The 16,144-nt window shown below is 41.7% G+C and overlaps 1 protein-coding gene and 1 pseudogene across 3 annotated transcripts in view; one reads left to right on the plus strand and one right to left on the minus strand.

The window, feature by feature from the left end:
* Positions 1 to 16,144, plus strand: part of ERLIN1 (ER lipid raft associated 1) — a 39,985-nt gene that overhangs the window by 5,169 nt on the left and 18,672 nt on the right. For all 3 annotated transcript variants that reach the window (XR_007911086.2, XR_519178.4, XM_002718646.5), the window contains exons 4-7: positions 3,413 to 3,459; positions 4,275 to 4,336; positions 6,598 to 6,723; positions 9,261 to 9,334. Coding sequence is in view for 1 of the 3 variants with exons in the window: in XM_002718646.5 (XP_002718692.1) it covers positions 3,413 to 3,459; positions 4,275 to 4,336; positions 6,598 to 6,723; positions 9,261 to 9,334 (309 nt within the window). In the remaining 2 variants the exon portion in view is untranslated. The remainder of the gene's footprint in view (positions 1 to 3,412; positions 3,460 to 4,274; positions 4,337 to 6,597; positions 6,724 to 9,260; positions 9,335 to 16,144) is intronic.
* LOC127484298 (U2 spliceosomal RNA) lies at positions 14,369 to 14,479 on the minus strand (annotated as a pseudogene).

The following is a 16,144-nucleotide window of genomic DNA, read 5'->3' on the forward strand; positions in this document are numbered from 1 at the left end:
TTTTGCAATCCATGAATATTTGGGGTCTTCTAAAAGTACATGGGAATTATGTGTTGTGAAAAAAACTATAGACTTTTAGAAATGCCCTTGTGTATACAGTAGTAACTATTACACTTTTAAAGATGTAGATGAAACTAGTAATGATTTTGGTGCAATCAATAAACTTTGCATCTCAAAAAAATAGATACTGGAGTCAATGTGACTAAATTAGAATGTTCATATGTGAAACAACATTTTAGGAAAGAATTATATTAATAAAAACCCTTACAAGAATGTGTTCTTTGGCTGGCGCCACGGCTCAATATAATCCTCCGCCTGCGGCGCCGGCACACCGGGTTCTAGTCCTGGTTGGGGCGCCGGATTCTGACCCGGTTGCCCCTCTTCCAGGCCAGCTCTCTGCTGTGGCCCGGGAGTGCTGTGGAGGATGGCCCAAGTGCTGGGGCCCTGCACCCCATGGGAGACCAGGAGAGGCACCTGGCTCCTGCCATCGGATCAGTGCAGTGCACCGGCTGCAGCGCGCCAGCCACAGCGGCCACTGGGAGGTGAACCAACAGCAAAAGGAAAACCTTTCTCTCTCGCTCTCGCTCGCTGTCCACTGTGCCTATCAAAAAAAAAAAAAGGATGTGTTCTTTGGGGCTGGCACTGTGACATAGCAGGTCAAGCTGCCGCCTCCAGTGCCGGCCTCCAATATGGGCTGCTTCACATCCAGTTCACGTGGGAGACCTGGAAGAAGCTCCTCGCTCCTTTGGATAAGCCCATTGCTGCCTTTTGGGGAGTGAGCCAGCAGATGGAAGACTTTGCCTCTGCCTCTCTGTAACTCTGCCTTTCAAATAAATAAATACAATGTGTTTTTTTTTGTTTTGTTTTGTTTTGTTTTTTAAAGAAAGTGTTATGGGGCAAGCGCTGTGATTCACTTGGTTGGTCCTCTGCCTGCAGCGCTGTCATCCCATGTGGGCGCTGGGTTCTGGTCCTGGTTGTTCCTCTTCCAGGCCAGCTCTCTGCTGTGGCCCGAGAGGGTGGTGGAGGATGACCCAAGTGCTTGGGCCCTGCGCCCGCATGGGAGACCAAGGAGAAGCACCTGGCTCCTGGCTTTGGATCGGCATAGCTCCAGCCGTGGAGGCCAATTTGGGGGATGAACCAATGGAAGGAAGACCTTTCTCTCTGTCTCTCTCACTGTCTAACTCTATCTGTCAAGTAAAAAAATAAATAAATAAAAAAAGTGATATGAAATCAAGAAATAAGGGAACTCATTTTTAAGGATTTTTTGAATATTTCAGAAGACATAACCCTGTCTGAATAAACAGGTGGTTTAACAAACTTGGCGGTTGAAAGGAATATATATCTATGTGAAATCTCACAAAGTAAGAAGCAAGAATAAGAATAATGTTTAGAGAAATTATATGAAAACTTTCAGCCTTTAGAATATAAAGTGGGGGCCAGCTGTGGCAGAACAGGTGAAGCCACTGCCTGCAGCACCTCTATATTTATATGGCCGCAATGGTTGGAGCTGAGCCATCCGAAGCCAGGAACCAGAAGCTTTTTCTGGGTCTCCCACATTGGTGCAGGGGCCCAAGTACTTGGACCATCTTCTGCTGCTTTCCCAGGCACATTAACAGGGGAGCTGGATGGGAAGTAAACCAACCAGGACTTGAACCGGCATCCATACAGGTTGCTGGCCCTGCAGGCCTGGGCTTTAACCTACTGCTCCACAGTGCTAGCCCCAGATTTATTTGTTTTAAAGGCAGAGTGACAGACAAGAAGGCGAGACAGAGAAAGGGATTCACTTCCCAAATGGCCATGGCTGGACCAGGCCAAAGCCTGGAGCCAGGAACAATGAGCCCAAGCACCTAAGCCATCATCCACTGCTTTTGCAGCTGCTTTAGCAGGGGGATGAATCAGAAGCTGGCTAGCCCGGATGCAAATTTGCATTCCTATGTAGAATGCCTTTTCAATGTGGCAAGCAGAGGCTTAACCCAGTGCTCCGCAATGCCTGTCCCCACCCTAATTTCTTAAGCCAAGAGCTGTTTTATTCTTTTTCTCTCCTGGAATTTTATACATAACCTTGTGATCAAGTCCTTCCTCTATCATGTCTCCAGGATTTATAGCTTTCCATTTACATATCCTTCACTAAATTAACCTAAATAAATCAATTATTTAGCTTTCCAGCTGGCTTTCTTGGCTTCAGATAAAATGGCTAATGAGGACTGCGTCACATATGAACAAAGGAATTAAGTAAAAAACATTTGTTTTTAAAGATTCATTTTGTAACTGTGTAAGAAGGACTAGGGAGAGCCCAGTGCCAGCCAACATTCAGGTCCTTCTTCTAATATCCATGTTCTCATCGCAGAATTTCACCTGTTTAAATTTACCTCTTCTGCCCCAGTCAAACCAGTCTTCTTGACACCTATACATGCAGTTTGTATTCAACTTTGTGTATTTGAATATGATTTTATTGAATTTTAGTTTCTGTGTCTCATCTGTTCTTATTTCTCTCCCTCTAGTCCTGATTTTTGAATATTTCACTATAGGGAGCTTTTTGAGCTGTTACTTGACTCTCTGTGACTTAACACTTAGTAAGCCGAGCTTATATGCTGTTGTTGTATACCTGTTGATGGGTTGCTTTGTAAGGATTTCATCTCCTCTGCTCTTCAGGGATTTGCTTTCTATTTCTTTTGCATTCTGTGAAGGAGTATGTTGCTATGTGCTTGATAAGGTGCAGTGTGTCCAGACTAGACTCATTAGATTGCCTGACATAACTGAGGCTTTAGAAGGTAATAAGTCATTCTAGATCTGCACAAAGATGTGGCATGGGCAGAGCAATCAAGTGCCAGATTGCTGGTTCAGTCGAAGGAAGCAGTACTGGTGGTGGCACTTTTATTAAAAGAGAAACTGAATGGAACACATGAGAGATCACTAGGTCCTGAGCTAAAATGTTGTCTATAGCTTTAGAGAAGAAAGGTTGCTGCTGAAGCCACGGGCAGCTTGTAATCCTAGAGTACTTGTATGCTTGTGATATTTGTGTCTTTAGTGCAAACCATAATATTAGCAGTGAAATCAAAATCCAGAGCACAAGTCCGAGCCATAGTGTTCTCATAGATTAGCCAAGAAGTGTGTAATTTCAATTCAGCTCCAGGTGAATAAGGGACTCTGGCAGAATTTTCCACTTACCAACAGATTGAACATTGAACCTTTCCCAGTGCATCTGGATTCAAACATTAGCTATGAAATGTTTTCTTTCTCAAATACTTCAATTCTAAGATACAAAAGGAAATGACTACTCTGATAGTTCAATTTTGGGGCCTGGAGCTGTCCTGTGCTTACTCCCAGCAGCTCTCCTGAGGTTTGCTTCTGGGACCACTAGTACTCTGACGAATTGTGTCTGAAGTATTGATGCTGTTTTTTTCCTCCCTAGACAACACTACAAACTGATGAAGTTAAAAATGTGCCTTGTGGAACGAGGTAAGTTTTCTCCTTGCTTAGTAATCTCCTATTAGCTCAGATGGAGCTTCTGCTCAAGTGTGTTGATCACTGAACATCTTTCAAATAGGAATGAAAGTAACCCAGAGAAGTTTATGATCTGAGCATTGTTAGCAAAGACCCATCTCTAAAATACAAGCTTTCCGTCTTAGTAGCCATAAGGGTGTTACTGAAAAATGCATGAAGTTTTAGAGCCTGATGATCTCGCTTCGTATACTTTATTGTTCAGAGAAATAGTAAAATTGAGCAGAAAGTACAGAGGTCTCATTTAACCCTTTGTCTTTACTGACTTTTCTAAGGTTAGTTTCCTCATTTGTAAAAATTGAGTAATGTAAGATCTGTCTTACAGAGTTACTTTTTTAAGGATTAGAATTAATGTATATGATGTGGTTAGCCCAGCACTTGGCCTAGAGCAGGTGTTCAGTGAAAGGTAGTTTAAAATTATGTCATCTCACGTTCTCCTGTATAGTAGTAAATGCCATCCGATGTTAGAGTTTCTGATTTGGTAGGTCTGGATGAGGCCTGAGAATTTGTGTTTCTTATATAAATTCCCAGCATTTTTGCTGTTGTTCTAAAGACCTCACTTTTAAGGTTGCTGACCTAGAGAAAGAAAGGCAAGCAAGGTCGAGGTTATTTCTAGAACATAATCACCATATTGAATTGTATCAAAATAATATGAAGCAGACCTGGTGTTTTGAGTTAATATATTTGATTATTAGTTTCTTCATAGGGCTATCTGTACCTCTCTTTTATGGATTCCTTTAATGGCTCACACTTTCTCCTGTCTTTGTTTTTAGTGGTGGAGTCATGATCTATATTGACCGAATAGAAGTGGTTAATATGTTGGCTCCTTATGCAGGTATGTTAGTACTTATAGCTTATGGTATGTTACTTATAGCTATAACCAGATTCTTTCTAACTAGAAGATTCCCCGGAAAATAGAAAAGTACTTTTAAAGTTTATTTAGAGAATAATTACTAGAATATTTTCTATTTCTAGGAAACGGAGACAGAAATAGGTCACAAATTGTGGGCAACAGACTGCAACCATATGAATTACTCTTCTCCGAGCTTAGTGTTTCCAAGAGCCAGATTATTGATTATTGATTATTTCTGGAATGAGATAGTAGCATTTTATCCAGTCAGGATGAGAGATCATTTCCTTCTGTGCTAAAAATCTATAAATAATCTCTTCCTTGGGCCACAGTGATTTGTCAAAAGAATCTTTTCTAATTGGTATTTGCTGTAAGTTGCAAAGCAATCTGAAAGTCTTCAGTGAGAGGAAAGCATTTTCTTGGTAAAAGATGAAAGTCCACGGCCGGCACTGTGGCTCAATAGGCTAATCCTCCGCCTTGCAGTGCCGGCACACCAGGTTCTAGTCCTGGTCGGGGCGCCGGATTCTGTCCTGGTTGCCCCTCTTCCAGGCCAGCTCTCTGCTATGGCCCGGGAGTACAGTGGAGGATGGCCCAAGTGCTTGGGCCCTGCACCCGCATGGGAGACCAGGAAAAAGCACCTGGCTCCTGGCTTTGGATCAGCGCAATGCGCCGGCCGTGACGGCCATTGGAGGGTGAACCAACGGCAAAAGGAAGACCTTTCTCTCTGTCTCTCTCTCTCTCACTGTTCACTCTGCCTGGAAAAAAAAAAAAAAAAAGTCCACAGACCTAGAATGGGTACTATTTAAATCAAGAACTTAGATCACCGTGAATAAAACTGAAAATATTTCAGAGCAGAGAACATATATATTCTGGTCAAAGGGATTTTGATCATGTTTTTCAGAGATTAAGTATTTCCCTCATTTTTTTTTCACCTATTTTTGCTCATCACAAATGATTGGAATAGATGATTGGAAATAGAAGAAGGGAGGGAATTTATGGGTCTGTAAGCAGAGATAAATAGGAAACTCTGAAATCACCAATTCATTTGGAAAATGCCCAAAGAATGTCAGTGTCTGTTAATGGTCTATCATCAGTTGTGATCTGGAATCCGTTTGCATGTAGTATCTGGTATGGGAAGGCTGTGAAGCAAGTCGCTGGGTCTGAAGAAACAGAACGCAAGTTTTGTAGGTAGAGCATAGTTTCTGATATGACTTGGTATGTACCTTTTGAGACATTTCTGAGGTTCTTTTAGGAAATCTTAGTTTGCTAATATGTAAGATGAGATTTTTGGCAGGTATATTACATGCTAATGTATATAAATTGTCTGACCTAAAGCTTAGCCCAGTATTAGTTCCTTTCCCTTCTAACCTGGTGTCTTTTTATAGTCTTTAAAAACTGCCTTTTAAAAATACAGTCTTTTGGCCGGTGCCGTGGCTCAATAGGTTGATCCTCCGCCTTGCGGCGCCGGCACACCGGGTTCTAGTCCCAATCAGGGCGCCGGATTCTGTCCTGGTTGCCCCTCTTCTAGGCCAGCTCTCTGCTGTGGCCAGGGAGTGCAGTGGAGGATGGCCCAAGTGCTTGGGCCCTGCACCCCATGGGAGACCAGGATAAGTACCTGGCTCCTGCCATCGGATCAGCGCGGTGCGCCAGCCGCTGCACACCGGCCGCGGCGGCCACTGGAAGTTGAACCAACGGCAAAAGGAAGACCTTTCTCTCTGTCTCTCTCTCTCTCTTTCTGTCCACTCTGCCTGTCAAAAAAAAAAAAAAAAAAAAAGTCTTTTACAGCTGCTTCCTTCTTTTATCTCCACTGTTCCTTAATTAGTTCACTTCCTCTTTACTTCTTACCTAAGCTTTTACTTTACACTAATTGTCTTAGATTCTCCCTGTGTGCCTCTGAACTCTGTGCCTCTCAGTTCATCTTCACAAAGACACCAAAATAAAAATTTTGTTTGCTCTTCTTAGTATGGAATTTGAGGTTTATCTATTAGTACTGCAAGCAAATGCAAGGATATCTGGAAAATTGAGCAGAAGAAACACATCAAAATTTTTGAGTTGTGTTTTATGTTTTCATAATGTGTATGAGGGATTTCAAAAACTTCATTGAAAGTTAGAATTGTGAAATTCATAGTATGCATTTTCCATGAACTTTTTGAAGCCCTTTGGTTTATTACTTTAATATTTATCCTGAATCTGAGAAACCTGGGTGCTTTTGGGTGAAACAAACCTGGGTTGTACCTCTCCTTCAGTGTTTGATATCGTGAGGAACTACACTGCAGATTATGATAAGACCTTAATCTTCAATAAAATCCACCATGAGCTGAACCAGTTTTGCAGTGCCCACACACTTCAAGAAGTTTACATTGAATTGTTTGGTAAGTAATAGCCTATTGGATATCTTGTAAAACTCATTTATCAATGCTGTAGTAGTATACCTTATGCTATGATAATTTCTTTTGAGTTTATAATAAAGCAATTATATAACTTGGTAGAGATTAGAGTAACTTCATTTACTCACTGTGTTGTGTTATGTTAACTTAATGACATTAGCTTTATTACTACTTAGTAGATAATTTGAGGAAATTTAGTTTCTGGGCTCCCCAAATTCCCCCTTCTCCCCCTACACCAAGTAATTTCGTAGGAAGACTGACAAGACTCAGCATAAAGTTATATTCATGACTACAATTTATTACACCCAAAAGATGAAAAGTGAAATCAGCAAAAAGAAAAGGCATATAGGTAAAGTCTGAAGGAAACCAGACACAGGCTTCCAAGAGTCCTCTCACAGTGAAGTCAACACAGGTTGTATTGAATTCTCCTGGTAACAAGTTGTGACAACACATGGGAAATGTTGTCTACTGAGGAAGTTCATTAAAGACTCAGTCTTGGCCGGTGCCGTGGCTCAATAGGCTAATCCTCCGCCTGCGGCGCCGGCACACCGGGTTCTAGTCCTAGTCCCGGTTGGGGAGCCGGATTCTGTCCCGGTTGCCCCTCTTCCAGGCCAGCTCTCTGCTGTGTCCCTGGAGTGCAGTGGAGGATGGCCCAAGTGCCTGGGCCCTGCACCCACATGAGAGACCAGGAGAGGCACCTGGCTCCTGCCATCGGATCAGCGCGGTGTGCTGGCCGCAGCAGCCATTGGAGGGTGAACCAACAGCAAAAGGAAGACCTTTCTCTCTGTCTCTCTCACTGTCCACTCTGCCTGTAAAAAAAAAAAAAAAAAAAAAAAAAAACTCAGTGTTGGGGCTGGCCCTGTGACATGGGGCCCGTGTTGTGACATAGCAGGTAAAGCCACTGCCTGCAGTGCCCGAATCTCATATGGGCACTGGTTCAAGTCCCAGATGCTCCACTTCCAATCCAACTCTCTGCTATGGCCTGGGAAAGCAGTAGAAGATGGCCCAAGTCCTTGGGCCCCTGCATCTGCATGGGAGGACCTGGAGGAAGCTCCTGGCTCCTGATTTGGATTGGCGCAGCTCCAGCCATTTTGGCCATCTGGCAAGTAAACCAGCAGATGAAAGACCTCTCCCTCTCTCTCTGTCTCTCTTTCCCTCCCTGTGTAACTCTGACTTTCAAATAAATAAATAAATCTTTAAAAAAAACAAGACTCAGTGCTGTGAGTGTTGTTGAGGTCTGGTCACATAGGTGTACCCTCTGCCAACCGATACTAAAATTCCTGTCTCCCAGGAGAAAAGCAGATGTTCAGGGTAAACCACATTGTTTATGTCAATGGTTTAGGGACCGTGAGCTTCTTGTATCAATTCAGGGGATGCCAGGGACCCTCCCCAAATCCAGGTTCCCAGCTGCCAACTAAGGGCCAGTTAACAAATAGGCCTTTGTAAGTAAGGACTGCAGTCTCAGGTCTTCGCATGAACTCTGCTGCATCACGTGAAGAGATGACATTATTACTGTACATTCTGTGTGTGTTTCAGAGACTTTTCTATGAACTTTTTTCCTTTCTTTTAAAATCCAAAGGTAAATGTAAGATTGAGGTGTGTGGGAATGAAATTTAGTTGTTTGGAAATCTGAATTAACATTGACTTAAGAGAGAAATTTGCTTTTTTATGAGAATCAGATTGCGCATTAAGTAGTAGCCGTGAATTAATAAACAAGAGACCCAAATTCTCCATTTATGGGATAGATAGATTCTATACAGTAAGCTTTTTTATTAAGTCTAATATTAAACTTTTCTAATAAATAAAAAAGAACATTTGGCAAAAAAAAATTATCTAATAAATAACTTGTCCAAAGTTCAATAATAAGCTTATTGGATAAACAGACTAGTTACTTGTTGATGGAACAAAGACATAAGCCTCAGCCATTCTTGCTCATTGCCCAAAAGATGGATAAACATTGGAATTTATTCCTTGTCCTTGAATCTCACTTGGATTTCACATCTTACTGCCTTCATACTCCATCCCCACATTCTTTTCCAGATTCCCAAGGCCCCTGAAAGACCAGTTCCATGAATTCACCTCTGCCTGCTACCCCCACCCCCAACTCCATCCCTGTCCCTCCTAAGCTATAAAAGGGCCCATCCCCTGGGGCCAGGGCATTCTGCTACATGTTCTATCAGTGTGCACACCGGCAGCTGGTCACATGACCCATCTCTGTGTATTTATTTTCTCTGAGTAAATTCGGTCAGGCTGTAGATTCATATACTGCCTCCTCTCTATTCTGCACCTCTTTTCCTGACACTTGTCATCTTCTTCCTTAATTTCTTTAATAGATCACCACACTTTTCTCCTACACAAAAGGAAAATACATATATGAAGCAGTTTAAGCTCTACTAAAAGATAATACTATTGAACTTTAGGACTAATACTTAGGTTATTGGATCGTGCCTTTGCTTTGGCTTTAATGTGTTGTGAGAAAAATTGAGTATCATGAGATCTTTTCTTCTTGGCTTTGAAAACAGATCAAATAGATGAAAACCTGAAACAAGCTCTACAGAAAGATTTAAACGTCATGGCCCCAGGTCTCACCATACAGGTAAGCACTCTTCCAAGGGAACTTGTCGGCAATTTTGAGGGTTTTGAGTTTAATCCTCCTATCATATTTAAAATACTGAAGTGCTATGGTAATTTGTAGAATACTTTTCTCAATTTGACTTTAGGTTTCCACAAAAATAAAATACTCTTGTAGCTTATTAATGGCACTTTCTTGTGAATACTTAGAGAAAATTGATAAACTGAGGCTCTTAGAAAAAATAGAATTCTTATTTCTGCCTTTGTGATACATTATTTAAATACTGTGATGGTTATAAATCAGTATAAGAGTAATCCTTGCCCTCAGTTTATGAAAAAAGACTTGAAATCTAAGAGTTGAACAATAATTCTAGACAAAATAAATATCACAAAGTTTCAGTTGCCAAATGAATTCACAGGGTGGTTATTGCTGTAAGAGACCATTTCTGTGTGGTCTGGGAAGGTTGTGACTGTGTTAAGATTTTAGGTAGGTATGGAAAAGTTCATTGAAAATTCTGTGAGAGGACTGAGAACTGGGTATTTCAGTGGGTGGATGGCCTGAGTAGCAGTTGGACTTAATAGTGAGTGTGGCAGTAGTATGTGGAGATAGAATAGTAAGAGATTACACCCTTTTCTGAATCATTGTGTTTTCAGATTTGGGGTTGAAATCCATTAATGGGTTGTGATTGAAATCCATTAATGGGTTGTAAAATCATTTTTAGTAGGTCATGACCAGCATTTTAAATAGAATGGAATAGAATAGGAAAAGAAATGGCATGTAGTAAGTTTAAGTAACTCGTGAAACTTTAAGTATATGGGGGTGGTATTTATATTGGTGTCAAAACAAACGTGTTTCTTACTGTCATCATGGGCAGTACTTTTTGAAAGCCACTACTGTGGATCTGGAGTGCCTGAAAAGTGGTAAGCCGACTTCTCTAGTGTCCCATTTCAGAGACTGCGGTAGATGAGTTGATTGTTGTGGTGAATATTGCTGCAGCTTCCTGGGGTGTCACATGTGTCTCAGTTCTTTGTGGTCAGTGGCACCGCTGTTGACCGTGTACATTCACTGTGTGTGATCATGCTTGCTTCTCATAAACCACCCTGGAATGATGGGTGAATTTTCTCCTGTGGCCTCATTCATGCTGTGCTGTTATCTAAAGAATGCCTGAGGGGAAACTGCCAAAGTTAAAGGGTCATTTGAAATGTCTGAAAGGAATCTTCTTGATGTCTAGTCACTTGTTACTGGAGTAGTTTTTTAATTTTGAAGGTAGTGAATGTGAATGTCAGAGATTCATAGATTCTTTACAGGTTCTTACTTGGAGATCTAACTCATTTTAATGGCTGTGTAGAATTCCTTGATATTCCCTGTCCTGATTTTTTGCTGTTAGTAAACAATAATGTAATGAATAATCATACATTTCCTTGTTTGTACAGATTTTCTCAAAATGGCCATACAAAGTTTATATTTTTACCTTCAGTATGTGCAAATACTTGTTTGCCCACACAACCTTATGAGCTTTGGGACCAATCACATGTGCTTATTTTTGCCATATGGATAGGTGTGAAGTTACACAAGTAGCTGTCTTTGATTTGCATTTCCTTGATTATCAGTGAAGTTGAACAGTGTGATATTTTTATTGATCATTTAAACTCAATTTTTAAAAAAGATTTATTTATTTGATTCGAAAGGTAGAGAGAGGGAGGAGGAGGTCTTCCATCTGCTCATTCATTCCCCAGTTGGTCACAACTGGGGAGCCAAGAGCTTCCTCAGGGTCTCCTGTGTGGGTGCAGGGACCCAAGGACTTGGGCCATCTTCTACTGCTTTCCCAGACCATTGCTTAGAGCTGGATTGGAAGTACAGCAGGTGGTACTTGAACCGGCATGGGATGCCGGCTTTGCAGGCGGCGGATTTACCTGCTACGCCACAGCACTGGCCCCCATTTATACTCTATTCTGTCAGTTCCTATTCAAAATCTTTACCAATTTATCTGCTGGATTGTTAATTTTCTTGATTTGTTGTAGTTCTATATGTTTTGGATATTTTTATACAAATATGCACATTTTATGTTATAAGAAGAAAGTATTAGGAAAGGGATGAGAAACAAAGTGAAATTCGCCAATAATCTTACTATGTAGAGATAACATAGTTGGTTGTCTCTCCAGATTCTTTGTTTTTGTTTTTGTTTTGTTTTGTTTAAGATTTTTTAATCTGAAAGGCAGAGTTACATAGAGAGATCTTTCATCTGCTGATTCACTCTCCAAATGGCTGCATCGGCTGAGAGTAGGCCAGAGCAAAGCTAGGAGCCAGGAGCTTCTTCTGGGTCTCCCATGTGGGTGCAGGGGTCCACATACTTGAGCCATCTTCTGCTCTCCCCGGTGCAGTAGCTGGGAGCTGGATTATAAGTGAAACAGCCAGGACTTGAACCAGCACCCATATGTCATGCTGGCCCTGCAGGTGGTGGCTTAACCTGCTATGCCACAACACCTGCCCCTCCAGATTCTTGTTAATATATATGCTGTTAGGTATAAATACATGAGAAACTAAAGTAGAATCATTACATACCTGCTTTGTTGTTGTTGTTGTTACTAACAGTGTATGCAAATATATTTCCAAGTCAAAAATATAGATTTACCAAATCATTATTTTTTTGAATATGTATTTTATTTATTTGAAAGAGAGTTACAGAGAGAGACAGAGAGAGAGAAGTCTTCCATCGCCTGGTTCACTCCCCAAGTGGCTATAATGGCCTGAGCTGGGCTGATCCAAAGCCAGGAGCCAGGAGCTTCTGGGTCTCCCATGTGGTTGCAGTGGCCAAGCCCTTGGGCCATCCTCAGCTGCTTTCCCAGGTGCATTAGCAGAAAGCTAGATCAGAAGTGGAGCAATTGGGACTCGAACTGGTGCCCATATGGGATGCCAGCACTGCAAGGAACAGCTTTACCTGCTATGCCACAGCACCAGCCCCCACATCTTTTAATGCTAATTAGTTTTAATGGTTTACATTTTTTTCTTTATTTGAAAGACAAAGTTACTGAGAGAGGTAGAGACAGAGAGAGGTCTTCCATCTGCTGGTTCACTCCCCAGATGGCCGCAACAGCCAAAGCTGCGTCAATCCAAAGCCAGGAGCCAGGAGCTTTCTCCGAGTCTCTCACATGGGTACAGGGGCCCAAGGACTTGGACCATCTTCTACTGCTTTCCCAGGCCATAGGAGAGAGCTGGTTCAGAAGTGGAGCAGCCAGGACTAGAACCGGCACTCATAGGATGCCGGAGCTTCAGGCCAGGGCTTTAACCCGCTGTGCCACAGTGCCGGCCCCAGTGGTTTACATTTAATTACTTTTAATGGTTGTGTTTAGTGAGTTTGTATGATAACGGATTTTTTACTATTATATGCATCCTTCACATTTTTTTTTAAGATTTATTTATTTATTTTAAAGTCAGAGTTACACAAGAGAGAGAGGTCTTTCATCTGCTGGTTTACTCCCCAATTGGCCACGGTGGCTGGAGCTGCACCTATCTGGAGCCAGGAGCCAGGAGCTTCTTCTGGGTTAATTCTTAAAAGGAACTGGGGTAGGCATTTATCCTAGAAGTTAAGTTACTCATTAGGACACTTGCATCCCACATTGGAGAAACTGAGTTCAGTTCCTAGCTCCAGCTCTTGACTTCAGCAACCTGATAATGCACACCCCAGGAGGTAGCAGTGATGACTAAAGTAATTGAGTCCCTGGCTCCTGGCTTTGGCCTTGGCCTTGTCCTAGCCGCTGTGGGTAAACAAGTAAATACTTTTTTTTTTTTTAGTCGAATTGGTGAGTCAAAGTATATACCCTGTTCCAAGGCTTTTTGATATATATTGCAAGTTGCTTGTCAGAAAAATATATCCTCCTGATTCTACTCTTGTAATCCATGTGAAACTGTCCATACCTCCATCCTCACTGCCACATCCTTTAACCAGGACACGTCTCTTGCCTGGGCTTCTATGGTAGCCTCCTAATTCCTTTCCACACTTTCACTTTTGTCCTTGTCTGCTTTGTTTTCTGCACAACAGCAAGAAGGACCTTTGAATGTACTTACATTTATTTATTATTTTATAAAAATAGTATTGAATGAAAAATGTGGCTTATTAATACATTCTTAAATGGAGGCAAGTTCTCCATTGTTTGGGTTGCTTTTGTCATAATATAATTTTTTAATATTAGAATTCATTTTTAGAACTGCAGTTCTATTTTCCAGCCTTCCTCTTTTTAACATATTATATGGCTCTGATAATTCAACTTTTTATTCAGTTTTAAAATCTGGTAAGGGGCCAGCAAACATTCCATATGGGCGCTGGTTTGAGTCCCAGCTCCTCTGCTTCTGATTATAGGCTGGAAAAGCAGTGGAGGATGGCCCAAGTCCTTGGGCACCTTGCACCTGTGTGGGAGACGTGAAAGAAGCTCCTGGCTCCTGGCTTTGGATTAACACAGTTCTGGCTGTTGGGACCCTTTGGGGAGTGTACCAGCAGATGAAAGACCTCTCTCTCTCTCTGCCTCTGCCTCTGCTTCTCTCTAACTCTGCCTTTCAAATAAATCTTTAAAAAAAAGAAAAATCTGGTAAGATATATCATCTTTTCAGAAATAACAGCCTTTGGTGACATCGTTGTGGCATAGCAGGTAAAGTGGCCTCCTGCAACGCTAGCATCCCAAATGGGTGCCAGTTCAAATCCTGACTGCTTCACTTCTGACCAAGTTCCCTGCTAACACACCTGGGAAGATGGCCCAAGTGCTTGGGCTCCTGTCACCTAGGTGGGAGACCTAAATAAAATTCCAGACTCCTGTCTTTGGGCTGGACCAGCCCCAATCATTGCAGCCATTTGGGAAGTAAACCAGTGGATGGAAAACTGCCCTCTGTCTCTCCCACTGCCTGTAAATAAATGAATCTTTAAAAAAATGGCCTTTGATATTTTGCCAGATGCGGTTTTATTATTGATATTTCAAGCTATCCCAGCTACCCAAATTGGCATATAAATTCTAAAATACTAAAATAGTTTATGGCTTTACTTAATCATATCATCCTTTTTATTTCTTTTGGAATTTTTGATGGATTTAATGAGTTTTAGTGCTGTTCAGTCTGTAGCTCTTTTTTAAACTGATAAGAACAGATATACACTTGATCTTAGCCAAAAGGCCGAGAAGCGATTGTAGCTCTTTTTTAAAGCATTGAGAAATGCAGTTAATAATTTTTTTTTTTTTTTTTTTGAGAAAGAGAGAGCTCCCATCCACTGGTTCACTCACCAAATGCCTGTAATGGCTAGGCCTAGGCCAGGCAGAAGCCAAGAGCAGGAACTCAATCTAGGTCTCCCGTTTGAATGACAGGGACCCAATTGCTTGAACCATCACCTGCTGCTTACCACATTAACAGGAAGCTGGAATCAGGAGCAGATCTGGGCCTTAAACCCAGGTACTCCACCTGATAAGGGATACAGGCACCACAACTGCATCTTTACAGAGCCAAATGCCTGCTCTAAGCAGATGATTGTTGGTGGCTTTATTGTTTCTCTCCAGCTTCTTTGAATTCACTAATGATTTTTGGGGGGGGTTAATTTTCTTCAATTTTTGAATCATAAAGTATGCCAAAATAAAAATGTTGATTTTTCCATTCCATAGGCTGTTGCTTTCCCAGCCCTATAATCATCCTATTTTAAGTTTTCACTTAGCAATCATAATTATCTGAAAAATATTTGGATTTATTTATTTATTCAGAAAACAAAGTGACAGGGAGAAGTTGAGAAATAGAACTCTTCCATCTGCTGGTTCGCTACCTGAATGCCTGCAATAGCAGAACTGGACAGGCTGAAGTCAAAAGACAGAAACTACATCTGGGCCTTCCATGAGGGTGGAAAGGGCCCAAGTACCCGGGCCATCTTCCACTGCTTTCCGAAGCATGTTATCTGGGAGGTGAATTGGAAGTGGAGCAGCCAGGACTGCAATTGGTTTTCCAGTGTGGGATGCAGGTGTCCCAGACAGTGGCTTAACTACTGTACCACAATGCCAGCCCGTTATCTGAAATGTTAATTTATTTGTCTTTTGTTGTTATCTCTTTTCTCCTTCCAAATTTTTTAATTCTTTGAGAGCCAACTTGCTTTGCTATTCTCTGCCGTATGCACAGTGCTTAGAACAAACATTTGTCACAGAGTAGGCGCCCAATAAACATCTGTTGAATCAACTTTCTCTATAACAGCATTTTAACTTTGCCCTTTCTTATATCTATATCACACTTTTATTCTTTAAAAACTACTGTGGCATACTCAACAAAGAATGGTAAAAGTTGTCATCTTTGTTATTTTTTTCCTTAATGTTACTTAAGGGAATGACTATGTAGTATTCTGACTTTGGTTTAAAATATATGCTTATAACTCAGGGGTCATTTTCAACAGGTATATTCATGTGTCAGCTTTTTTCGCCACTGTGCGTGTGTGTATGTTTATGCACATTATTTCCATTGTTTTTGGATATGTTGTGATTCTATTTTTTAAGATTGTTTTATTTTAAAGGCAGAGTTATGGAGGTGCAGAGGGAAAGGGAGAGGGGGAGGGAGAGGTAGAGAGAGAGAGGTCTTCCATCCATTAGTTCACTCCCTAAATGGCCACAAAGTCCAGAGTTGGGCCAATCCAAAGCCAGGAACCAGGAGCTTCTTCATTGTCTCCCATGTGGGTGCAGGGGCCCAAGGACTTGGGCCATCTTCCACTGCTTTCCCAGGCCATAGCAGAGAGCTGCACTGGAAGTGGGGCAGCTGGGACTTGAACTGGCGCCCATATGGGATGCTGGCACTGCAGATGGCAGTTTTACCTTCTGTGCCACCAGC

The sequence above is a fragment of the Oryctolagus cuniculus genome, chromosome 15 (genome assembly GCF_964237555.1).
Source record: "Oryctolagus cuniculus chromosome 15, mOryCun1.1, whole genome shotgun sequence".
Lineage (NCBI taxonomy): Eukaryota > Metazoa > Chordata > Mammalia > Lagomorpha > Leporidae > Oryctolagus > Oryctolagus cuniculus.